Source organism: Balaenoptera borealis, assembly GCF_965194805.1.
Source record: "Balaenoptera borealis genome assembly, chromosome: 3".
Taxonomy (NCBI): domain Eukaryota; kingdom Metazoa; phylum Chordata; class Mammalia; order Artiodactyla; family Balaenopteridae; genus Balaenoptera; species Balaenoptera borealis.
In genome coordinates this window covers 101,186,802-101,212,864 of record NC_138866.1, presented here as the reverse complement: position 1 = coordinate 101,212,864, position 26,063 = coordinate 101,186,802, and the positions used below count along the sequence as shown (strand labels likewise).

Genomic DNA, 26,063 nt, shown 5'->3' with positions numbered 1-26,063 from the left:
TACCCAGCAGTAGACCTCAGACCTCATCCAGTTTTCAAAAACACTTTAAACTTTGGTCTAGCGTACTACTACACAGAACTTCCTAGGGACCCATCTAAAATGAAGGAGGCTGGGGAGGGTTTGCACTTTGCCTATTAGGCTACAGTAAGAGGGCTGGGAAGGTACCATGGCAACAAGAACAGGTCTCAGACACTCCATGCTGAGGGAAGATGTTCCATGCTGGAACATCTCATGGCCCCTATGGAATTGTTAGAGGCAATTTGGTTTAAAGTAGCAGTTTCTCATTGGATGAGAAACTGGTGTGTGTGTGTGTGTGTGTGTGTGTGTGTGTGTGTGTGTGTTTCTACGTATGTGTGATTTCATGTACCTATCTTTATATGTGTGTACTCACTCTGGTTGTGTATTTATGTATCGTTCTACCTGTATTCCTTTGGAATGTGTAGGACGTGTGAAATAGGAATTAGAAGGCATGTACAAATTGCAGGCTGCTAATTTTGAATGCATTGAATTTTTTTTTTAATTTTTTAAGTTACCAAACTGTATTATCGTCAAGCAAATTATCAACAGCCTCTTAAGGCTACTACCAGTTACCCTTTCCTTCCCCATCCATGTGTTTTCCACATTTCTACAACTTCATTTCACCTCTGTGGGCTCCTAGTGTCCCATTTTTTTATTGCAGTCCCCCCTTTAACCAACTAGAAACAAAGAAGGCTGAGGAAGCCATGGGGGATGGCGGTGGTTTCTTCAGCTGACGCCTAAAAGGTCATGAATTTAAAGCGACCTAGGTCAGCGAAAATGCATGTGGTAACACAGATGCAGAGAGAAGGTCAGCTTCAGTCCATTCTCTTCTACTTTTGCCTGGTTTTATTGGCTAAATAAGAAATTTTACCTTTAGCTGTGCCACTTTAAACCACTAGCTGCATCTCCCAATGATTTTACAACAACAAATGTTTTGAGTCAGTATGAGGTTCTTTGGAAGCTGCGTTTAGCTCTAGGACATATAACAATGAATCAGGAATGGCCCCTGCTCTCAAGGGGACTTCCAGTTCAGGGAGTGGGCGTCCCAAAACCATCCTAGAGGAGGCATGAGCCAAATGCCACAAGAGCATAATAGAGGGAGCAGCAGTGCCCCAGATGAGAAGACTGAGTCCTGGGAGGCTAAGGCCAGCCCGAGGTCTCCCTACTGTTGTGGGAAACTCAGGGCAAGGAAGGGCCCAGCTCTCTAGCCCCACACAACTGCCCCCTCCCAAGTCTTCTCCAAGACCATCGCCTGGTCTCCTGCCTTTCTTGCTACTTGATTTGTTTGCCTCTGGAGCTCGATATTACTGGAGAATTTTTATCTTCTCCCTAACTGCTCCATACATCTCTCTCAAAAACCCTCCCAAGGTACCTCACGCATGTGCTATTACAAGGCTACTGCTTCATATTTCAGAAAATGGGCCATTAAGAGTTCTTAATTTCATGGTAAATTTTTGAACTTAAGAATTATTATTATTTTTTTGAATTTAAGAATTATTCCTTCATTAAAGTTTAAAATCCAGAAACCCTTTTATTGCGTTCTTTTTCCCTCTATGTTGATACTCAAATCATTTTCATAAACTGAATGTGTGTATGTCTGTATCTTTGTGTGTGTGTGCACACGTTTCCTTCCAAATCTTCTTTTCTGACATTTGAACTTCTCTTGCAGTCTCCGGAATGCTGGAGCATGAAACCATTCAGGGTGTGTCTGGGGTGAAGCCCACAGGGCTAAGAAAGCGAACCTCCAGCATTGCTGATGAGGGTACCTACACACTGGACTCCATCCTGCGGCAGCTCAACTCCTTCCACTCAGTCATGTGTCAGCACGGCATGGACCCCGAACTGATCAAGCAGGTGGTCAAGCAGATGTTCTACATCGTGGGGGCCGTCACACTGAACAACCTCCTCCTGCGGAAGGACATGTGCTCCTGGAGTAAAGGCATGCAGATCAGGTGAGCGAACGCCAACAGCTGCCATGGCCTTTTCATGCTGCCCAACCGCTTGGCGGGGCTCGTGTGAGGCTAGTGTACCTGATGTCCACTGCCTGCCCCACCTCCCCGCCAGGCGAGCAGCAAGGGCAGACCGGGCACAGAGCTGCTTCCTCTTGTCTGGCTGGACCCTCCCCTCTCATTCGTGATTGCTCCTGGCCGTGCCTTGCAACCCACTGCTTGTTAGGAACCCTGCTCCATGTGAAGAGAACTCGTTTTTGTTTTTTGTTTTTTTAAAGGGAACTTTATTTATTTTTATTTATTTATTTTTGGCTGTGTTGGGTCTTCGTTGCTGCAGGGGCTATTCTTCATTGTGGTGCGCGGGCTTCTCATTGTGGTGGATTCTCTTGTGGAGCACGAGTTCTAGGCATGCGGGCTTCAGTAGTTGTGGCTCGTGGGCTCTAGAGCGCAGGCTCAGTAGTTGTGACGCACAGGCTTAGTTGCCCTGCAGCATGTGGGATCTTCCTGGACCAGGGTTCGAACTCATGTCCCCTGCATTGGCAGGCGGATTCTTAACCACTGCGCCACCAGGAAAGCCCTGATAACTCGTCTGAGGGAGTGGGGAGATGATGAAAACTACATAAAGATGAGATAGCTGCTTCCTCTCCTTTTGTGTGTGTTTTAATTGTACAGTAACAAAATATCAAACTATAATGAAGATTGCTAATGTTTGATTGCTCTTATAAATTTATTTTGACAAAATACCTTTTTGTACCTATGGCAACAAGAACATGTCTAATAGCTCTTTTACTGATGTTTGAAATACGCCCCTCTCTATTTTAAGAAAAGCTGTGCTCAATTTTGTCCAGCTGCTTCTCAGCATAACCTTATTAGCATAATGGAATTTTTTTTTCAAATAATTTATTTTAAAACAGCTAGAAAATTCACCAAGAGGGGGAAAAAGGATTTCTCCTACGAAAGCCTGTAGTTAATCTTAGGAAGCGTTGGCTTTCTTTTCAAATTTTCCATTACTCAAATCCACTGTAGGTAGTGGTAAGAAGATAATGCTTTCCACTCAGGTCGTAGAATTTATTTTTCTACAAGCTCTGTTTATACCTATGAAGCCTCTCTTTGCCTGATTACTAAGTCCTGACTGTGGGTCCATTTATCTCACTCTCATTTGCGAACCACTATCACTTGGTTGGCCACCTCTTAAAACCTCACATTTGTGTAGTTTCTATGTCTCTCTTCATATTTTGGGTCTTTGTCTCTTCCCATGGCCCCAACTTGCCCTTCTCGCCTTCATCCCTGAGCTTCCTCAGGCCACTACCTCCATCACCCAGACTCTTCCCTAAAGAGGGCCGGAGCACAGGGCCTATGTGGGGATCTTGTTATTATGTCTGCTAGCTTGGAGTCTGACTTAAGGAAGAGAGAGTACTTAAAGGATTATCAATTCTCACCTCTCAAGTTGTAAGAAGATATAAAGTGTTTTCTGCTTGGCTCTTTAATAAGGACACAGCCATATTATGTGTTCTATTTTGGTTTTTAGCACATCTTATTTCATAACTTGCTGTAATGGCTACATTTCTATCTCCCATTAAAGAGAATTATAGTCTCTAGAATTATACTTACTCTTATATAATTATGATTATAAGCCTCTTGATTATTTATAGTGATAAATTTTTAAGCACAGCTAATGATTTTAAAAAAACAGAATTTAACTGAAATTCCTGACAAAGCCAGGCACAGAAAAATTAAGACATTTATGATAACATTCAGTAAATTTCCATCACCCCCCTTTTTCTGGCATAGGTACAATGTCAGTCAACTAGAAGAATGGCTGCGTGACAAGAATCTGATGAACAGTGGGGCTAAGGAAACCCTGGAACCTCTCATTCAGGCTGCTCAGCTTTTGCAAGTGAAAAAGAAAACAGATGATGATGCAGAAGCCATTTGTTCCATGTGCAATGCTTTAACTACTGCCCAGGTAAGGCGACTTTCCCTATTATAAAACAGCTTAACATTCATCAACGGTGACATTTAGGGAAGTAAAGAAGGCTTCTAGCTATTGCTTTTGTCTCTGAACTGACTTCATCTGTGTCAGAGATGATATATATCAATATTGTAGATCTTGAAGAAGGGATATTTTACCACAAAGTGTATTTCAGTACTAGTCACGGTCCTGCACATTCAACATTCAGTACTTATTTATCCACTCTACACTGTTCTGTATAATGTTCTAGCCACTAAGATAAAACCATGAACAAAACAAAGTCCCTGTTTTCATGGGGGTGTACGTTCTACACATTCTATGGAGCTTGTACTCCATAAAAGAATCTTCCGTATTATCTAATAATTGAATGATTCTTTAGACTTCTCTATTTTAAGACAAATAATTGTGTTTTTTTAATTGAAATATAGCTGATGTATAATATTATGTTAGTTTCAGGTATACTACACAGTGATTTGACCTTTCCATACATTATAAAATGATAACTGTGATAAGTCTAGCAATCATATGTCCCCATACAAAGTTATTACAATATTATTAACCATATTCCTTATATTGTAGATTACATCCGCATGCTTTATTTATTTATTTTATAACTGGAGGTTTGTATCTCTTAATCCCCTTCACCTATTTTAATACCCCATGCCCCTCCCCTCTGGCCACCACCCATTTGTTCTCTGTATCTGTGAGTATATTTTCAGTTTTTTGGTTTCTTTGTTTTGTTTTTTGGATTCCACATATAAGTGAGCTCTTACAGTATTTGTCATTGTCTGACTTATTTCACTTAGCATAATGTCTGCAAAGTCCATTCATAGTGTTGCAAATGGCAAGATTTCATTCTTTTTTATGGCTAAGTGATATTTTTGTGTGTGTGTGTGTACCAGTCTTCTTTATCCATTTGTCTGTTGACAGACACTTAGATTGCTTCCATATCTTGGCTATTGTAAATAATGCTGCAATGAACAGAGGGGTGCATATATCTTTTCAAACTAGTGTTTTTTTTATCTTTGGAAAAATACCCAGAAGTGGAATTACTGGGTTGTATCATAGTTGTATTTTTAATTTTTTGAGCAACCGCCATACTGTTTTCCATAGTGGCTGCACCAATTTACATTCCCACCAACAGTGCATGAGGGTTCCCTTTTCTCCACATCCTCACCGACACTTACTATTTGTTGTCTTTTTGATAATAGCCATTCTGACTAGTATGAAGTAATACTTCATTGTGGTTTTGATTCGTATTTCTCTGGTGATTAGTGATGTTGAGCATTTTTTCATGTACCCGTTGGCCATCAGTATGTTTTCTTTGGAAAAATGTCTATTGAGGTCCTCTGCCCGTTTTTTAATCAGGTCATTTGTTTTTTTGATTTGAGTTGTATGAATTCTTTGTATATTTTGGATATTAACCCCTTATTAGATATATTGTTTGAAAATATGTTCTTCCATTCAGTAGGCTGCTTTTTCATTTTGTGGATAATTTCTTTCACTGTGCAAAAGTTTTTTAGTTTGATGTGGTCCCATTTGTTTATTTTTGCTTTTGTTTCTTTTGCCTGAGGAGACAGATTGAAAAAATATTGTTAAGACCAGTGTCAAAAATGTACTGCTTGTATTTTCTTCTAGGAGTTTAAGGTCTTAAATTTAAGTCCTTAATCCATTTTGAGTTTATTTTTCTAAGTGGTATGAGAAAATGGTCTAGTTTGATTCTTTTGCATATAGCTGTCCAGTTTTCACAACACCGTTTACTGAAGAAACTGTCTTTTCCACATTGTGTATTCTTGCCTCCCTTACTGTAGATTAATTGACCATAAAAGAGTAGGTTTATTACTGGGTTCTCTTTCCTTTTCCATCAATCTATGTGTCCGTTTTTGTGCCAGTACCATACTGTTTTGATTACTGTAGATTTTTAGTATGGTTTGAAATCAGGGAGCATGATACCTCTAGCTTTGTATTAGTACTTCTTTCTCAAGATTGCTTTGGCTACTCAGAGTTTTTTGTGTTTCCATACAAATTTTAGAATTATTTGTTCTGTTCTGTGAAAAATGCTTTTGGTATTTTGATAGAGATTACATTGAATATGTAGTTGCCTTGGGTAATATGGTCATTTTAACCATATTAATTCTTCCACTTTATGAGCCCGGTATATCTTTCAATTTGTTTGTGTCATCTGTACTTTCTTTTATCAATGTCTTATAGTTTTCCAAGTTCAGGTCTTTCACTTCCTTGTTTAGAGTTATTCCTAGGTACTTTATTCTTTTTGGTGCAATTATAAATGGGATTGTGTTCTGATAATTTATTATTAGTGTATAGAAATACAAGAGTTGCCTGTATATTAATTTTGTATCCTGCAATTTTACTGAATTCATTTTTTGGTTCTAATAGTTTCTTGGTGGCATCTTAAGGATTTTCTATATACAGTTTCCTGTCATCTGCAAACAGTGGCAGTTTTACTTCTTCCTTTTCAATATGGATTCCTTTTACTTTTTTTTTTCCTGTCTAATTTCTGTGGCTAAGATTTTCAATACCATTTTGAATAAAAGTGGTGAGAATGGGCATCCTTGTTTTATTAGAGGAAATGCTTTCACCGTTTTACCGTGAGTATGATGTTGACTGTGGGTTTGTCATATATGTGTTTTATTATGTTGGGGTATGTTCCCTCTATACCCACTTTGTTGAGAGTTTTTATCATAAATGGATGTTGAATTTTGTCAGAAGCTTTTTCTGCATCTACTGAGATGATCATATGATTTTCATTCTTCAATTTGCTAATGGGGTGTATCACATTGATTGTTTTGTGGTTATTGTAAAATCCTTGCATCCCTGAGATAATTCCCACTTGATCGTGATGTATGATTCTTTTAATGTACTGTTAAATTCAATTTGCAAATATTTTGTTGAGGATTTCTACAACTATGTTCATCAGTGATATTGACCTATAATTTCCTTTTTTGTGGTATTTTTGTCTGGTTTTGGTATCAGGGTGATGTGGACTCGCAGAATGAGTTCAGAAGTTTTCCTTTCTCTTCTATTCTTTTGGAATAGATTGAGATGGGTAGTTTCAGGTGTTAACTTTTATATTTGGCAGAATTCCCCTGTGAAGCCATCTAGTCCTAGACATTTGTTTGTTGGGAGTTTTTTGATTACTGATTTGATTTAATTACTTGTAATTTGTCCATATTTTCTGTTTCTTCCTGATTCAGTCTTGGGAGACTGTACATTTCTAGAAACTTACCCATTTCTTCTAGGTTGTCCATTTTATTGGCATATAATTATTCATAGTAGTGTCTTATGATCCTTTGTATTTCTGTGATGTCAGTTGTAACTTATCTCTTTCATTTCTGATTTTATGTATTTGGGCCCTCTCTCTTTTTGTCTTGATAAATGTGGCTAATAGTTTATCAATTTTGTTTATCTTTTCAAAGGACCAGCTCTTAGTTTCATTGATTTTTATTCTGTTGTTTTTGTAGTCTCTATTTCATTTATGTCCATTCTGATTTTTTTTCCTTCTACTAACTTTGGGTTTTGTTTGTTCTTCTTTTTCTACTTCCTTTAGGTATAAGGTTAAATTGTTTATTTGAGATTTTTCTTGTTTCTTGAGGTAGGCTTTTATCTCTTAAGCTTCCCTCTTCCCTCCCTTTTCATATTTCTAGCTGTGGCCTTTTCTTTTCCACTTAGAGAAGTCCCATTAAAAAATAAATATATAAACATTAAAGCTAGTTTGGTGGTGCTGAACTCCTTTAGCTTTTGCTTGTCTGTAAAACTCTTTATCTCTCCTTCAAATATGAATGATAACCTTGCCAGGTAGAATATTCTTGGTTATAGGTTTTTCCCTTTCATTACTTCGAATATATCACCCCACACCCTTCTGGCCTGCAAAATTTCTGCTGAAAAGTCTGCTGATGTTGTTATGGGAGTTCCTTTTTATGTAACTAGTTGCTTTTCTCTTTATCTTAAATTTTTGCCATTTTAATTATAATCTGTCTTGGTGTGGACCTCTTTGGGTTGACCTTGTTAGAGACTCTGTGCTTACTGGATCTGGATGTCTGTTTCCTTTCCCAGCTATTATTTCTTCAAATAAGTTCTCTGTCCCTTTCTCTCTCTCTTCCCCTTCTGGAACCCCTACGATGTGAATATTAGTGCACTTAAGTTGTCCCAGAGGTCTCTTAAACCATCCTCATTTTTTTTCATTTTTTTTTTTTTGTTCAGTTTCAGTGATTTCCACTATTGTCTTCCAGCTCACTGATCCATTCCTCTGTATAATTTAGTCTACTGTTGTATTCTTCAGCTCTTTTGGTTCTTCTTTATATTTTCTAACTCTTTGTTGAAGTTCTCACTGTATTCATCCCTTCTTCTCCTGAGTTCACCAAGCATCTTTATAATCATAACCTTGTAGATTGCTCATCTCCACTTCTATTAGTACTTTTTCTGAGGTTATGTCTCGTTCCTTTGTTTGGAACATATTGCTCTGTCTTCTCATTTTGCCCAGTTTGCTGTCTTTTTTCTATGTATTAAGTAGGTCATATATATTTCCCGATCTTAAAGAAGTGGCCTTATGCAGGAAACATCCTATGGGGCTCAGAAGCATGCTGCCCTCTGGTCACCAGAGCTGTATGTCTAGGGGTACCCCCTATGTGGGCTGTGTAGGCCCTTCTGTTGTGGCAGGGCTGAGCTACTGTGGGCTCAGTGGTGGGTAGGTCTGGCCCCTGGCCTGGTTGGCTGCCCCGCCCTGCTTCCTTTGGTTTCTGCTGCCCATTTTTTGGCAGGCCCAGCTCATAGCACGGCTGGCCACAGGGCTCAGGGGAGGCCAGGGCTGGTGCTGGCCCATTGGTAGGTAGTTAAGCCCTCAGCACTAATTAGCTAGAGGGAGGATTCCAAAATGGTGCTGAGGGGCAATAACTGATCATTCAGGGAAAGTCTTACTTAGCTGTGCATTGAATTTAAGGAAATGAAAAGATGGGAAGGGCATTGGAGAACAATGGCCACAGCATGAGGCAAGGCATAGGCATAAACATACCCACTTTTCTTTTGCCTAGTTATTTCTGTGCTGACTCTTGGATTTTTTAATGTTCATCACTTATCTCAAAACATAGAAATCTTACATAGATTACACATAGAATACATATAGAAAGTAACTAGCTGAATACACAGGACACTGTTAACTATTGTTACTTTGAGAGACTGAGAGCATGCGGGTGGGAGCACTTTTACTTTTCATGTTTCTTCTAATTTATGTTGCTTCTTAAAGTGTAAAATATTACATTAATACATTCTTATTTTAAAAATTCAACTAATAAAGGTAAATGTGCCTTCAGAACCACTCCCTCTCCCCTCTTGTCCTAACCAAGCCCTGAATAGAACTGAAAACTGTATGCAGAGATCCTTTTAGTTTTCCAGATTACAGGTACCCAGCATGTATGTATTTGATAATATGATAAAGACTTTGATCATTTTATTTCTCCCAGATTGTCAAAGTGTTGAATTTGTATACTCCAGTTAACGAGTTTGAAGAAAGAGTCTCTGTGTCATTTATTCGTACTATACAGGTAAGATCTCCCAGGCTTTCTTTTGCTTTGATTCACCAACACAGTCGTTTGAATGGAAATTTTATAATTTATTGGAGGGTAATGCAGTTTTTATTATAATTATTTTATCTCATTTTTATAGTGCATTAACTTTCTTGATAACACCTTATTGGAAAAATGAAGTGATTTTAAAACAAATATAAATATTCTTCATTAGTTGAGGATTTTTGGTAGAATTTTATCAAAAAAAAATCTTTATAGATTCAAAGAATTGATGCTCTTTTTTTGTTTTTCTTTTTTTAATCTTCTCAGATGCGTTTACGAGACAGGAAAGACTCTCCTCAGCTGCTCATGGATGCTAAACACATCTTTCCTGTTACCTTTCCTTTTAACCCATCTTCCCTTGCGCTAGAAACCATCCAGATTCCAGCCAGCCTGGGCCTGGGATTCATATCACGGGTCTGAAAGTGATATCAAGGAAAATATTAACAATACACTTCTTGCCTGAAATAACCCATTATTTCAAGTGAGCTACTGAAAACACATTTTAAAAGAGATAGTACTTATTATCTCCCAAACAAGGGGTTATTGACTGGAACTCCCCCTAGAATACTTTTCATCATCTTGGAAGGAAAGATAGGCTCCTTTGTGCTGTGTTACCTTTATAACAACACTCATCCTTGATCAGTTAGGTATCTGCAGTTGACGTGCAGGTGAATCATGGAAGGAAGGAAAAAAATGTGTCTTCAGCTGCCAGCATTTATTTTAAATCCTTATCACTGCATCTAAATGATATCAAAAACCTAAATTCCAGATATAAATATGAGCTGTTGTTAGGAAGGCACCGACAAGGAACCTCCTGTGTGCTAACCAGAAGAATTGAAAGAAAAATCACCACTGAGTACATATTATACCAGTTTAGGAATCAATTATGTTGCTACTGTCCAACTGGAACAAAGAAATAAACTGGCAATATGTAAAGTAACTGGTCAAGTAGCTCCCTTCTATGTATCACTGATGTAAAGATATTAAGAGAATGTTGGTTTGCTATAGAGCATGGAAGTCCGTTTGTACCATAGTTTACTGAGCATTTTAAATTGCTGCTACATACTATGTTCTTTAAAATGTAAGCGATATTCATATTAGGCACTACAACAATAAGCTTCTCTTTTATCAACTCTGTTTACAGTTCAATCAGATCAGTTTTAACTGGATTATGTGCACATAGCTACAGATTCACCTGCACAAGTAGCAGACACTGGGAAGTCATGTAGTAATATGACACAATGTTTGACATTTAGGGATAGGATTAGGCACAGTGGCTATTGTTGATGTCCTTTATTCAGGATGTGTTACATTGATGTGCTCATTAATGTTCCCTGGGTGCATATCACATCAGGGTACAGTGTTCTGTGAAGTGACCTATTTTTAGTTATCAGATCTGCTTCCTGCAGTGCATATTTTCAACCTTGACAGGTTTTCTTTCTTCTTAATTTATTAAGAATTAATGTCAGTCAATATCTAGAGAGGATTGTCAGAATATTCATGATTTAGGTCTTGAAATCTTAATTATTTTATAAATTATGCAAAAGAAAGTATATAATAAATAATTATGATTCCATTTTTTAGGCTTTGCAACTTCTATAAATGTTCTCAATACCACTGGATACTTTAAAGAGCATCATATTAGAAATACATTGACCTATATAAAAACATAAGGAGATTGCTGAATTTTACAGAGGATTTGGTTTAATAAGACCCAGATTCTATATGTTTTCATTCTGAAATTCTAATTAAACATAGTCTCCATTTTTCCTACAAATCTTATACAGTAAATGTTCCAGGTTGTGCAAATGCAAATTCTTAGCTTTCTTTAGAAACTCTGGTTCTGAATTACAATCATAGATTTATATAAATTAACTATTAGATGATCTATAAAAAAAGACATCTTATTAAAATATGTGCAATATTATAAATGCAAGTAAAACATTTTCAAATCAGTGATAAATATTGCTATTAAAAGATAAATTCTGTCTGTTAACTTATTTGGGCCTCAAATTCCTCATTTATTCAGTGAGAGTGTTAGACAGCTGGTTCTTAAGGTCCCTTCCACATCTGAAGTTCTCTCCTCGCAGTACCTGAACCACAGAGAAGTGAGCTGCAGGTACCCAGTAAGGTTACCCTCTAATGGAAAGACTAGAGTTTGGTGCCTGTTAATTTTGAGGGACTAATAAAATGTAAAATCACAGGTTTGTGTAGCTATAGTCTTTCTTAAATGTACATGATTTATGTACACGCTTTTACAAAGTTAATTAGTTTAGGTAGTTTTTATTGAATTGTGTACTGCTGTATTCGGTTTGGATACATTTATTTATTTGCAAAACCAAGAAAAATACTAACTCAATCCGATTCTCTCTATTTTCCCTGGTTGTCAATGTGGTTTTCAATGAACTGTTGAAACCATGTGGTTAGTACTGAATCTGTCAGAGTCTAAGAACATAGATGGGACTTGGGTGGGAGAGATGCTCCAAAAAATGTCACCGTGATTGTCGGCTCTCCCCCTCAGACCTAGAAATCCTCCCAGGCCCTTTCCCAGCTCAGTCCTGTGTAGCATGTCCCGCACACACCCTGAGTCTCGTCAGGTCTTCAGGATCACACTCTAGCTTCCACTGCCACTGCAGCCCTTTATCTTTCCTGCAGACAGCTCATATCCTGAAGGATGTCTAGTCTGGGCCTTTCTCTCTTTCCTGTCTTCTATCTTTCTGCTGCAAAGTGCTGGAGCGTCTGTTCCACACCTGGGCCAGAGTCTCTCCTGTTCAGGGATGGCCACACAAAGATTATGATATTTCAGGGCTCCAACTTCTTCCAAGGCCTATCTAGAACCCCAGATGCGGATCTGAATTAATTTCTCTTGGTGGTCTGAAGATCTTTAGTCATAACAGAAATACCTTACAACCAGGGAAACCCAAGTCCTGGTAAGTCATTCTGTGTCCTACTTTCTTGAGCATGCAGCAATATTCTGCTGACTGTGGGTGTCCTTGGCCTCTGAGGACTGCTCACCTTTTTCCCTTTGTCCATCCACACTTTCTCACCCAGCTTCAAACACACCTGCACCAGCCCTCCACTCCATCCACCCACTCATTTATCTGCTCACTCTGTCCCTTCCTTCAGCCACATCCTGTGTCCCATCGCCTGTCTACTCACCTGCTCTGACTCTTTTGAAGGCTGTGGGTGAAGGCAGTCCTCAGTTGCCCCACTGGCCTGCCTGGGGGCTTCCCTTCAGGCCAATCTTTGCATGAGTTCTTGCTGTTCTCACTTCTCTGCAGTACAATCTTTAGCATTATCACTAATTTGCTTTTTCATAATTCCTCTATGACATACAATAGGAATTCAAAGAAAGAATTCTTTGAGAAAGCAACAGTTCATTGTTTTAATAGCCCCTTCTCAGTAGTCTCCTCCCCACTCACTGTACAGAGAAACTCAGCTCACACCTTGGAAAGCAAAGCTGAAAAATTAGAAGCAGTTTCCCTTCTTGTAACTTTTCTTAGATTAAGGCTTTGCTCTGCCTGAGAGTAACTATAATGAAGGGGAAAGATGAGTATGGGGTCAAATCCATGAAGTGTAGCTTCATGATTCCTTTGGAAGTTGTGAAAATGCACCTGACACTTCTTTCATCAATTGCAGAAGTACAACAATATTTATTCCAAAGCCAACTGATAGGAGATTTGGGGATTCGGGTCAGTTTGTGTCATTTACTTTATTATTTCCTTCATTTTAATGGATAATTGAGAGTTGTCTCTTTCTGGGTAAGTGATTATGTATAATATAGATCAAATCTTTTAATAGCAGTGGCGGAGGCCGTGAAAATATTTTATTAGCATTTCAGTATAGTGATTGTTGTGAGAAATGACTTCCCTGGTAACCCTAGGTAAAAGGGCATCTGGCACCATCCTGAGATGTCCTCATATTCTCTCTCTCTCTCTCTCTCTCTCTGTCTCTCTCTCTTCCACACACACACAGAGTCTTCAGTATCTTCAACTGTTTAGAATAAAACAAAGCAAAATGTCATGTGTGGCGCTTCAGTTCTCCTGGTGAAAGGTAATGTAGAGACAGTACCTTGTGTCTGGCTATGCTTCACTTCAGCCTTTCTCTGTTACCTCATTGTGTCCTCACAGCAGCCCTGGAAGGTAGAAGGGCAGCTACTACAGTCCTTATCTGATGATAATTTGAGAGAGAGATAAGGGCAGTGACTTGCCTGAAGTCACTCAGCCCTCCAGCTGTGCTGTCTTCCCATATGCAGCAGTGGCACCGAGGGCACATGTGGGGCAGGAGGTTCCATTCTGTTCCTCCTGGTACCTGTGGGGTGCCCCAGTCCAGCAAGAGGTGCTCCTTTTCCTTATCAGAGTTGGCAACTGGCATATGGGAGGTGAGGAAATGATGAGTACCAAGTTCTTGGTGCTAATCAGATGGGGCGCCGTGTGGTTTCCTCTTTGTCGTAGTTACCTGCTATAACTAGGTTTGGCTTTTGTAATGAATCAGTGCCCCCCTGGAGGGTACAGTACTCTGTTTCAGTCATTGATTAGTAGCAAGCTCCCCCAGCCTGACAAGAAGCGGTGAGAGCCTCCCAAAAGGAAAGCGGAAGGTCGCTGTCAACACACAGCCCTTCAGAGTCACTGTCAGAGCCACCAGGTGAGCTGTGCAGCCTGCAGAGGACCTGCAGCTGCAGGCCAAGCCCCTGGGTCCCTTCTGAGGGCTGTCTCCCAGGCAGGCCATACATAAGTCAGTGTGTATTTGAACATGACGGTGTGTGCATGCTTCCAGTGTTGGCTTTGGAGCCAAGAGGTGTGCTGTGTGCATGTGTGTTAGAGAGGCTCTGTGTATGGGTAAAGTGCATTGTGATTTCTTCTCAGGCTGTGCTGTGAGGGCCGCCTTAACCCCTGCTCCCTTCCCTCCTAGAGCTGCCTTAAGTTCTCTGGAACGTCTCCTCTGTAAGGGGATGTCTTGCCTGGAAAGGATATCTTGCCCTGTTTCTCAAGGTGTTGTGAGGGTTTGGGTGGGTGTGGCCTCCTTTCTTCCTTCGTTCCCTTTCTGCATGACCCTCCCCTCCTGTTACTTCTCCTTCCCTTCTTTTCTCTCATTTCCAAACAGGTATTAGAACTGTGAGGCAGCAGCAATCTCAGAGCCAATGAAATGTGGTCCGAAAGAGTGTTTCCTGAGGTTAGGGGGCTCTGTGTTACAATTAAGCAAATGAATATATGGAAGAAATATAGAGATAAGTTAGATTCTTGGTAGTATTTAAGTGGCTTGTTTTCCACTGAACTGACCTGTGCTTAGTAAGGCTAAAAGGTATAACTGTAAAATCTTTCATGGACATTCATTAAAAAAAATTTTGAGAACCCTTTACCCATATCAAAGATGGAGTGAAAATAGGAAAGAGTGCTATAAATTCTAATTCATTGTATTCAGTATTACCCTAAATTAAGTCAACCTGAGGTTACAGTAGATTTCTCAATAGATCAGGAACTGAAAAGCACTATGTAAAATATCTGCCAAAATACATTTTATACATTTTTTTTAAATTTTATAATTTGGTCTAGCTAAAATGGTCATTAGCTCAATTTAATGGGTGTTATTAGATTCATTAATATGTCTGAAAATGAATAACATTTCCTTAGTATTGTAATGTTTCTTGAAATATTTGAAAGAAAAATGTTTTTTGAGTTGAAGCTGGTATGTACAATTCAGTGCTTGGTAGGTCAGTACATTTTCATGGCATTTTTCAGAGTCAGTAGATTTAAATATCTTATTGTCATTATATGTTATAAAAACTTGGTCTACATTTCAGGCTCTCTACATCACTTGAGCCATTTAATTTTATCCAACATATGCTGAATTTTTCCTTTAAATGTGGGTATGTGTGTTATAATTTATGATTCCTAGTTATGTATTTTTGTGGAACACTGGAGTTACGTTGAGTTTCATGTGTCCTTGGAAAATTTAAATTGCTCTAACAGTGTTGCACAGAAATGAGCTTATGACATTTAATATATTGTATTTTAATTACTAACTTTAATTGTTAACTTACTGTGAAATGGATATGCCTTTTAACTACAATGACATTGAACATTGCAGTTTTTCAAATGTTTTCCCTTGTTGGATCTGGAAAAGAAATTCTACTCTGATCTACATATAAAAACATGATATAGTTAATGTTTGAAAAGTTCTTAGGTAAAATATTCATCCTTAAAAAAGCAAAAGTACTGAGAAGTGAAATGCATTATCAACCAATACTAGTTTTAAACTAAACCCACCCCAGCATATCTCACATGGAATTTTAAAAAATAAGTTAATAATACACCTCATATCAACAAAAGCCTTTGAAACATGGGTTTTCACCAGATATCACCTAGTGCTAAGATGAAAACCAAAACAATATCAGATTGACATTTATGCTCTAAATTTGTAGTTGTCTAATGTTGTACTTAGTAAATGTGCATCATTAATGCTGTGTTCTCCTAGATATTATAGAAAATTGTTCAAATAAAGATATGGATATAAAGGATTTTTGTTAGTGTCTTATAAATAAACCTACAGCACATACACCAACGTAGATCACATTTGGGGCTATAAAACACACCTTTAAAATTTAAAAAAATAGAATTAAACTAGAAATCAGTGACACAAAAATAGCTGGAAAATCCCAGAATACTTGGAGATTAAACAACACACTTCTAAATAACACATGGATCAAAGAAGAAATTGCTGGAGAAATTTTAAAATATTTTGAAGTAAATATAAATGAATATACAGCTTAAAATTTCTGGGATGCAGGGAAAGCAGTACTTACAGAGAAATTTGTAGCATTGAATGCATGTATTAGAAAACAAGAAAGACCTAAAATCAGTCTTCTAAGTTTCCACTTTAGGAAACTAACAAAAGAAGAGAAAATTAAATACAAAGTAAGCAGAAGAAAAGAAATAATAAAAATCAGAGCAGAAATCAGTGAAATTGAGGACAGGAAATTAATAGAGAAAATCAATGAAACCAAAAGCTGGTTCTTTTTAAAGATCAATAAAATTGATAAGCCTCTAGCCAGGCTTACTAAGAAAAAGAAAGATGACATGTAGTAGATTGGTGGTTGCTTAGGGCTGGGAGGAAGAGAGGAAGTGAGAGGATAGGGAGCAATAACTAAAGAGCAAGGAGTTTCTTTTTGAGATGATGAAAATGTTTTAAAATTGACTGTGGTGATAGTTTAACATATCTGTGAATATATTAAAAAACACTGAGTTATATACTTTAAATGAGTGAAGTGTATGCTATGAGAATTTTATCTCAATAAATCTATTTTGAGTAAACTTTTGACCTCTAATATGGCAGACCGAGGAGCTCAGCAAATTCTCCCCTCAAAAAAGCAAGGACAGGGGCTTCCCTGGTGGTGCAGTGGTTAAGAATCCACCTGCCAGTGCAGGGGACATGGGTTCGAGCCCTGGTCCAGGAAGATCCCACATGCTGCAGAACAGCTAAGCCTGTGTGCCAGAACTACTGATCCTGTGCTCTAGAGCCTGTGAGCCACAACTACTGAGCCCATGTGCTACAACTACTGAAGCCTGTGTGCTCTAGGGCCCATGCTCCGCAACAAAGAGAAGCCACTGCAGTGAGAAGCCCGTGCACCACAACAAAGAGTAGCCCCTGCTCACCACAACTAGAGGAAGCCTGCGCACAGCAACGAAGACCCAATGCAGCCAAAAATAAATAAATTAATTAATTTTTTTTAAAAAAACCAAGGAGATGAAAGACCCATATGCTGAAAACTATAAAACATTGATAAAGGAAATTGAAGATGATTCAAAGAAATGGAAAGCTATCCCATACTCTTGGGTTGGAAGAATTAATATTGTTAAAATGGCCATACTATCCAGAGCAATCTACAGACTTAGACAGCAATCCCTATCAAAATACTTATGACATTTTTCACAGAACTAGGACAAATAATCCTAAAGTTTATATAGAACCACAAAAGACCCAGAACTGCCAAAGCAATCCTGAGGAAAAAGAACAAAGCTGGAAGCATAACCCTCCCAGACGTCAGACAATACTACAAAGCTACAGTAATCAAAACAGTGTGGCACTGGCACAAAAACAGATATATAGCTCAGTGGAACAGAATAGAAGGCCCAGAAATAAACCCACACTCCTACCTTCAAAAAAGGGGGCAAGAATATACAATGGAGAAAAGAGTCTCTTCAACAAGTGGTATTGGGAAAGCTGGACAGCTACATGTAAATCAATGAAATTAGAACACTTTCTCACACCATATGCAAAAATAAACTCCAAATGGTTTAAAAACCTAAATGTAAGACATGACACCATAAACCTTCCAGAAGAGAACATAGGCAAAACATCGTTGGACATAAATCATAGCAAAATTTTCTTAGATCAGTTTCCCAAGGCAAAAGAAATAAAAGCAAAAATAAACAAATGGGGCCTAATTAGACTTGAAAGCTTTTTCACAGCAAAGGAAACCATCATCAAAACAAAAAGACACCTGTGGAATGGGAGAAAATATTTGCAAATGCTATAACCAACAAGGGGTTAATATCTAATATATACAAGCAGCTCATATAACTCAATATCGAAAAAACAATCCATTTAAAAATGGGCAGAAGCAAGGAGCTTCAAGATGGTGGAAGAGTAAGACGCGGAGATCACCTTCCTCCTGACAAATACATCAGAAATACATCTACATGTGGAACAATTCCTACAGAACACCTACTGAACGCTGGCAGAAGACCTCAGACCTCCCAAAAGGCAAGATACTCCCCATGTACCTGGGTAGGGCAAAAGGAAAAAGAAAAAACAGAGACAAAAGAATAGGGACGGGACCTGCACCAGTGGGAGGGAGCTGTGAAGAAGGAAAGGTTTCCACACACAAGGAAGGCCTTTCGCGGGTGGAGACTGTGGGTGGCGGAGGGGGGAAGCCTCGGAGCCACGGAGGAGAGCGCAGCAACAGGGATGCAGAGGGCAAAGTGGAGAGATTCCCGCACAGAGGATTGGTTTTGACCAGCACTCACCAGCCCGAGAGGCTTGTCTGCTCACCCGTTGGGATGGGTGGGGTCTGGCAGCTGAGGCTCCGGCTTTGGAGGTCGGATCCCAGGGAGAGGACTGGGGTTGGCTGCGTGAACACAGCCTGAAGGGGGCCAGTGTGCCACGGCTGGCCGGGAGGGAGTCCGGGTAAAAGTCTGGAGCTGCTGAAGAGGCAAGAGACTTTTTCTTGCCTCTTTGTTTCCTGGTGCGCGAGGAAAGGTGATTAAGAGCGCCACTTAAAGGAGCTCCAGAGACGGGCGCGAGCCGCGGGTATCAGCACGGACCCCAGAGACGGGCATGAGAAGCTAAGGCTGCTACTGCAGCCACCAAGAAGCCTGTGTGCAAGCACAGGTGACTCTCCACACCTCCCCTCCCAGGAGCCTGTGCAGCCTGCTACTGCCAGGGTCCCGTGATCCAGGGACAACTTCCCCAGGAGAACACACAGCGCGCCTCAGGCGGGTGCAACGTCACACTGGCCTCTGCCGCTGCAGGCTCGCCCCGCATCCATACCCCTCTCTCCCCCCAGCCTGAGTGAGCCACAGCCCCCGAATCAGCTGCTCCTTTAACCCCGTCCTGTCTGAGGAAAGAACAGACACCCTCAGGCGACCTACATGCAGAGGTGGGGCCAATCCAAAGCTGAACCCCAGGAGCTGTGCGAACAAAGAGAAAGGGAAATCTCTCCCAGCAGCCTCAGGAGCAGCAGATTAAATCTCCACAGTCAACATGATATACCCTGCATCTGTGGAATACCTGAATAGACAACAAATCATCCCAAATTGTGGAGGTGGACTTTGGGAGCAACGATATATATATATTTTCCGCTTTTTCTCTTTTTGTGAGTGTGTATGTGTATGCTTCCGTGTATGATTTTGTCTATATAGCTTTGCTTTTGCCATTTGTCCTAGGGTTCTGTCTGTCCATTTTTTTGTTTTTTGTTTTTTGGGTTTTTTTAGTATAGTTTTTAGCACTTGTTATCATTGGTGGATTTGTTTTTTGGATTGGTTGCTCTCTTCTTTCTTTCTTTTTTTTTATTACTTTAAAAAATTTTTTTAATAATTATTTTTTATTTTTTATTTTAATAACTTTATTTTATTTTATTTTATCTTCTTGTTTCTTTCTTTCTTTTTCTCCCTTTTATTCTGTGCCGTGTAGATGACAGGCTCTTGGTGCTCCAGCCAGGCATCAGGGCTGTGCCTCTGAGGTGGGAGAGCCAAGTTCAGGAAGTTGGTCCACAAGAGACCTCCCAGCTCCACGTAATACCAAATGACAAAAATCTCCCAGAGATCTCCATCTCAACACCAAGACCCAGCTTCACTCAATGACCAGCAAGCTACAGTGCTGGACACCCTATGCCAAACAACTAGCAAGACAGGAACACAACCCCATCCATTAGCAGAGAAGCTGCCTAAAATCATAATAAGGTCACAGACACCCCAAAACATACCACCAGACGTGGACCTGCCCACCAGAAAGACAAGATCCAGCCTCATCCACCATAACACAGGCACCAGTCCCCTCCACCAGGAAGCCTACACAACCCACTGAACCAACCTTAGCCACTGGGGGCAGACACCAAAAACAACAGGAACTATGAACCTGCAGCCTGCGAAAAAGAGACCCCAAACGCAGTAAGTAAGTTAAGCAAAATGAGAAGACAGAGAAACACACAGCAGATGAAGGAACAAGGCAAAACCCCACCAGACCTAACAAATGAAGAGGAAGTAGGCTGTCTACCTGAAAAAGAATTCAGAATAATGATAGGAAAGATGATCCAAAATCTTGGAAATAGAATGGAGAAAATACAAAAAACGTTTAACAAGGACCTAGAAGAACTAAAGAGCAAACAAACAGTGATGAATAACACAATAAATGAAATTAAAAATTCTCTAGAAGGAATCAATAGCAGAGTAACTGAGGCAGAAGAACGGATAAGTGACCTGGAAGATAAAATAGTGGAAATAACTACTGCAGAGCAGAATAAAGAAAAAAGAATGAAAAGAATTGAGGACAGTCTCAGAGACCTCTGGGACAACATCAAACGCACCAACGTTTGAATTATAGAGGTCCCAGAAGAAGAAGAGAAAAAGAAAGGGACTGAGAAAATATTTGAAGAGATTATAGTTGAAAACTTCCCTAATATGGGAAAGGAAATAGTTAATCAAGTCCAGGAAGCACAGAGAGTCCCATACAGGATAAATCCAAGGAGAAACAGGCCAAGACACATATTAATCAAACTATCAAAAATTAAATACAAAGAACAAATATTAAAAGCAGCAAGGGGAAAACAACAAATAACACACAAGGGGATCCCCATAAGGTTAACAGCTGATCTTTCAGCAGAAACTCTGCAAGCTAGAAGGGAGTGGCAGGACATATTTAAAGTGATGAAGGGGAAAAACCTACAACCAAGATTACAAGGATCTATGAGCAAGGATCTCATTCAGATTTGATGGAGAAATTAAAAACCTTACAGACAAGCAAAAGCTAAGAGAATTGAGCACCACCAAACCAGCTTTACAACAAATGCTAAAGGAACTACTCTAGGCAAGAAACACAAGAGAAGGAAAACACCTACAATAACAAACCCAAAACAATTAAGAATATGGTAATATAAACATACATATCAATAATTACCTTAAATGTAAATGGATTAAATGCTCCAACCAAAAGACATAGACTGGCTGAATGGATACAAAAACAAGACCCATATATATGCTGTCTACAAGAGACCCACTTCAGACCTAGGGACACCTACAGACTGAAAGTGAGGGGATGGAAAAAGATATTCCATGCAAATGGAAATCAAAAGAAAGCTGGAGTAGCAATTCTCATATCAGACAAAATAGACTTTAAAACAAAGACTATTACAAGAGACAAAGAAGGACACTACATAATGATCAAGGGATCAATCCAAGAAGAAGATGTAACAATTGTAAACATTTATGCACCCAACATAGGAGCACCTCAATACATACGGCAAATACTAACAGCCATAATAGGGGAAATCGACAGTAACACAATCATAGTAGGGGACTTTAACACCCCACTTTCACCAATGGACGGATCATCCAAAATGAAAATAAATAAGGAAACACAAGCTTTAAATGATACATTAAACAAGATGGACTTAATTGATATTTATAGGACATTCCATCCAAAAACAACAGAATACACTTTCTTCTCAAGTGCTCATGGAACATTCTCCAGGATAGATCATATCTTGGGTCACAAATCAAGCCTTGCTAAATTTAAGAAAATTGAAATCGTATCAAGTATCTTTTCCGACCACAACGCTATGAGACTAGATATCAATTACAGGAAAAAATCTGTAAAAAATAAAAACACATGGAGGCTAAACAATACACTACTTAATAACCAAGAGATCACTGAAGAAATCAAAGAAGAAATCAAAAAATACCTAGAAACAAATGACAATGAAAGCACGATGACCCAAAACCTATGGGATGCAGCAAAAGCAGTTCTAAGAGGGTAGTTTATAGCAATACAATCCTACCTTAAGAAACAAGAAACATCTCAAATAAACAACCTAACCTTATACCTAAAGCAATTAGAGAAAGAAGAACAAAAAAACCCCAAAGTTAGCAGAAGGAAAGAAGTCATAAAGATCAGATCAGAAATAAATGAAAAAGAAATGAAGGAAACGATAGCAAAGATCAATAAAACTAAAAGCTGGTTCTTTGAGAAGACAAACAGAATTGATAAACCATTAACCAGACTCATCAAGAAAAAAAGAGAGAAGACTCAAATCAATAGAATTAGAAACGAAAAAGGAGAAGTAACAACTAACACTGCAGAAATACAAAGGATCATGAGAGATTACTACAAGCAACTGTATGCCAATAAAATGGACAACCTGGAAGAAATGGACAAATTCTTAGAAATGCACAACCTTCCGAGACTGAACCAGGAAGAAATAGAAAATATGAACAGACCAATCACAAGCACTGAAATTGAAACTGAGATAAAAAATCTTCTAACAAACAAAAGCCCAGGACCAGACGGCTTCACAGGCGAATTTTACCAAACATTTAGAGAAGAGCTAACATCTATCCTTCTAAAACTCTTCCAAAATATAGCAGAGGGAGGAACACTCCCAAACTCATTCTACGAGGCCACCATCACCCTGATACCAAAACCAGACAAAGATGTCACAAAGAAAGAAAACTACAGGCCAATATCACTGATGAACATAGATGCAAAAATCCTCAACAAAATACTAGCAAACAGAATCCAACAGCACATTAAAAGGATCATACACCATGATCAAGTGGGGTTTATCCCAGGAATGCAAGGATTCTTCAATATATGCAAATCAATCAGTGTGATACACCATATTAACAAATTGAAGGAGAAAAACCATATGATCATCTCGATAGATGCAGAGAAAGCTTTTGACAAAATTCAACACCCATTTATGATAAAAACCCTCCAGAAAGTAGGCATAGAGGGAACTTACCTCAACATAATAAAGGCCATATATGACAAACCCACAGCCAACATCGTCCTCAATGGTGAAAAACTGAAACCATTTACACTAAGATCAGGAACAAGACAAGGTTGCCCACTCTCACCATTATTATTCAACATAGTTTTGGAAGTTTTAGCCACAGCAATCAGAGAAGAAAAAGAAATAAAAGGGATCCAAATCGGAAAAGAAGATGTAAAGCTGTCACTGTTTGCAGATGACATGATACTATGCATAGAGAATCCTAAAGATGCTACCAGAAAACTACTAGAGCTAACAATGAATTTGGTAAAGTAGCAGGATATAAAATTAATGCACAGAAATCTCTGGCATTCCTATACACTAATGATGAAAAATCTGAAAGTGAAATTAGGAAAACACTCCCATTTACCATTGCAATAAAAAGAATAAAATATCTAGGAATAACCCTACCTAAGGAGACAAAAGACCTGTACTCAGAAAATTATAAGACACTGATGAAAGAAATTAAAGATGATACAGACTGATGGAGGGATATACCATGTTCTTGGATTGGAAGAATCAACATTGTGAAGATGACTGTACTACCGAAAGCAACCTACAGATTCAATGCAATCCCTATCAAACTACCACTGGCATTTTTCACAGAACTAGAACAAAAAATTTCACAATTGATATGGAAAACACAAAAGACCCCAAGTAGCCAAAGCAATCTTGAGAAAGAAAAACAGAGCTGGAGGAATCAGGCTCCCTGACTTCAGACTATACTACAAAATAGACAAAATAGACAAACTAGACTCAGATGGAAAAATAAAAAATTCAAAGGAAAAAAGGACATTTCATAATGGTAAAAGTCAACTCATCACAAAGATATAACAGTTATAAATGTACCACGGGTAAATTAAGAGAAGCAGGCATTTTGTGGTGGGAAGAGAAAAAAAGGCACATAAGAAGCAGAAATGAAGGACAGTGGCTGAGCCCAGTCATGCCACATGCAGATCTAGAGAGTCAATGCTCAGTGCATGGGGACCCTGGCCCAGATCTTGGTGAGTTATCTTTCACCAGATCCAGATCTTAGTGCATGCTATTTTTCTGTTCCCATTCCACTATGATTCCCTTGCAGTGTCTGTCCACTCCCCAACTTGCCCAGAGTTTCCCAAAGAAGGGCAGTCAGAGATTGATATCCATTCTCCCTTCTTTCAGTCAAAACCTACATTTCCCAGGCTCCTTTGCTACTAGGTGTGGTCATGTGACCAATTGGCCTGAGAAGGAGCAGACCTTCCCAGGCCCCTTTCACTTAAATGCAACATGTGGGGAGCAATCTTGGATCATTTGTTTGAAGGATCGTGGAAGCACAAAACAGAAGTTTCTTTGTCCCTGGCACTGAGATTACCACCCCAACTCAGACTCCTGTGTCCACCTACTATATGAGAAAGGAATAAGCCTTGCCTGAGCCCTTGTTTTAAAAAAACAAAAAACTGTAGACACCTAACAGAACCCTGAGATACATGAAATAAATGTGACAAAATTGAAAGGAGAAATTGACAACTCAGCAATAATAGTTGGAGCCATCAATATCCTATTCTCAAAAATTAGCAGAACTAGACAGGAAATCGGCAAGAATATATAAGACTTGAAAATAATATCAAGCACTTTGACCTAACTGACATTTATAGAACACTTTACCCATATTCTTTTCAAGCACACACAGATCATTCTTCAGGATAAATTATATGCAAGACAATGAAACAAATCTTAGTACATTTAACAATATTGAAATCACATAAAGTATGTTCTCTGACTACAATGGAGAATGGAATCAAATTAGAAATCAACAGAATCAAATTCGAAAACAACTGAAGGAAATTTGCAAAATATGCAAGTATTTGGAAATTAAGTAAGACACTTCTAAGTAACAAAGAAGAAATCACAAAGGAAGTTAGAAAATATTCTGAGTTGAAAAAAACAAAAATGCAGCAAATCAAAGTTTATGGGATGTAGCCAAAGCAGGTTATAGAAGGAAATTGATTGCCTTTATTAGAAAAGAAGACATGTCTCAAATCAATAATTTAAGATTATATCCTAAGAACCTAGGAAAAAGAAAAGAACAAACTAAACCCAATGCAAGCAGAAGGAAATACTAAAGGTTAGAGTGGAGATCAATGAAATGGAAAACAAAAGAGAAAAATTTATGAAATTAATGAAACTGATGAAAAGATTAATACAATGACAAATTTTTATCCAGATTAACCACACAAAAAGAGAAAAGATAAAAATTACCAAAATCAGGAATGAAAGAGGAAACAACATTTGTGAGCATCATCATTTCTAGGGTGCAAAGTTTAGAGAGGCAGGGTCAGGCAAATACAAGCTCAGTACCTGAGAATGAGTAACCTCCCCCAGGCACCTCACTTCAGTCCCGGCCCTGCTACAGAGACCCTAACAAAATGAAAAGAATTATAGTAGAATACCATGAATGACTTCACACCAACAAATTGAACAACTTAAATGAAATGGACAAATTCCTAGAAAGATACAAATTATGAAAACTGACTCAAAAAGATACAAAACTCTGAATATATGTATAAGTAAAAAAATTAAATGAGTAATTAATAATCTTATAAAGAAAAGACCAGGCCCAGATGGCTTTATTGGCAACTCTTATCAAATATTTAAAGATGAAATAACACCAACCGACTATGACAGCAAAGGCAAACAAAATACACCACAAGAAAAGAAGACCACAGACCGATACTCCTCATAAAAATAGAGCAAACAACATTACAAAAACCAAAACATTACAAACCAAATCCAGCAATACATAAACAGGATTACATACCATGATCAAGTGGGATCTATCCCAGGAATGCAAAGTTGATTTCACATTCAAAAATCAATTAATATAATACACCATATTAATAGAATAGAGGACAAACCCCCCATGATCATCTCAATAGATGCAGAAAAAGCATTTAACAAAATCCCATTCAATGTTTTTTAAAAAATCTTATAAACTAGGAATAAGAGGAATTCCATGA

The 26,063-nt window shown here is 38.7% G+C and overlaps 1 protein-coding gene across 4 annotated transcripts in view; it reads left to right on the top strand.

The window, feature by feature from the left end:
- MYO5A (myosin VA) overlaps positions 1–16,038 on the top strand; it is a 201,216-nt gene extending 185,178 nt beyond the window's left edge. For all 4 annotated transcript variants that reach the window (XM_082387993.1, XM_082387992.1, XM_082387991.1 and 1 more), the window contains 4 exons: positions 1,688–1,970; positions 3,759–3,933; positions 9,417–9,497; positions 9,789–16,038. In XM_082387993.1, coding sequence (XP_082244119.1) covers positions 1,688–1,970; positions 3,759–3,933; positions 9,417–9,497; positions 9,789–9,941 — 692 coding nt within the window. In that variant the 3' untranslated portion in view covers positions 9,942–16,038. The remainder of the gene's footprint in view (positions 1–1,687; positions 1,971–3,758; positions 3,934–9,416; positions 9,498–9,788) is intronic.
- Positions 16,039–26,063: the final 10,025 nt, after the last annotated feature.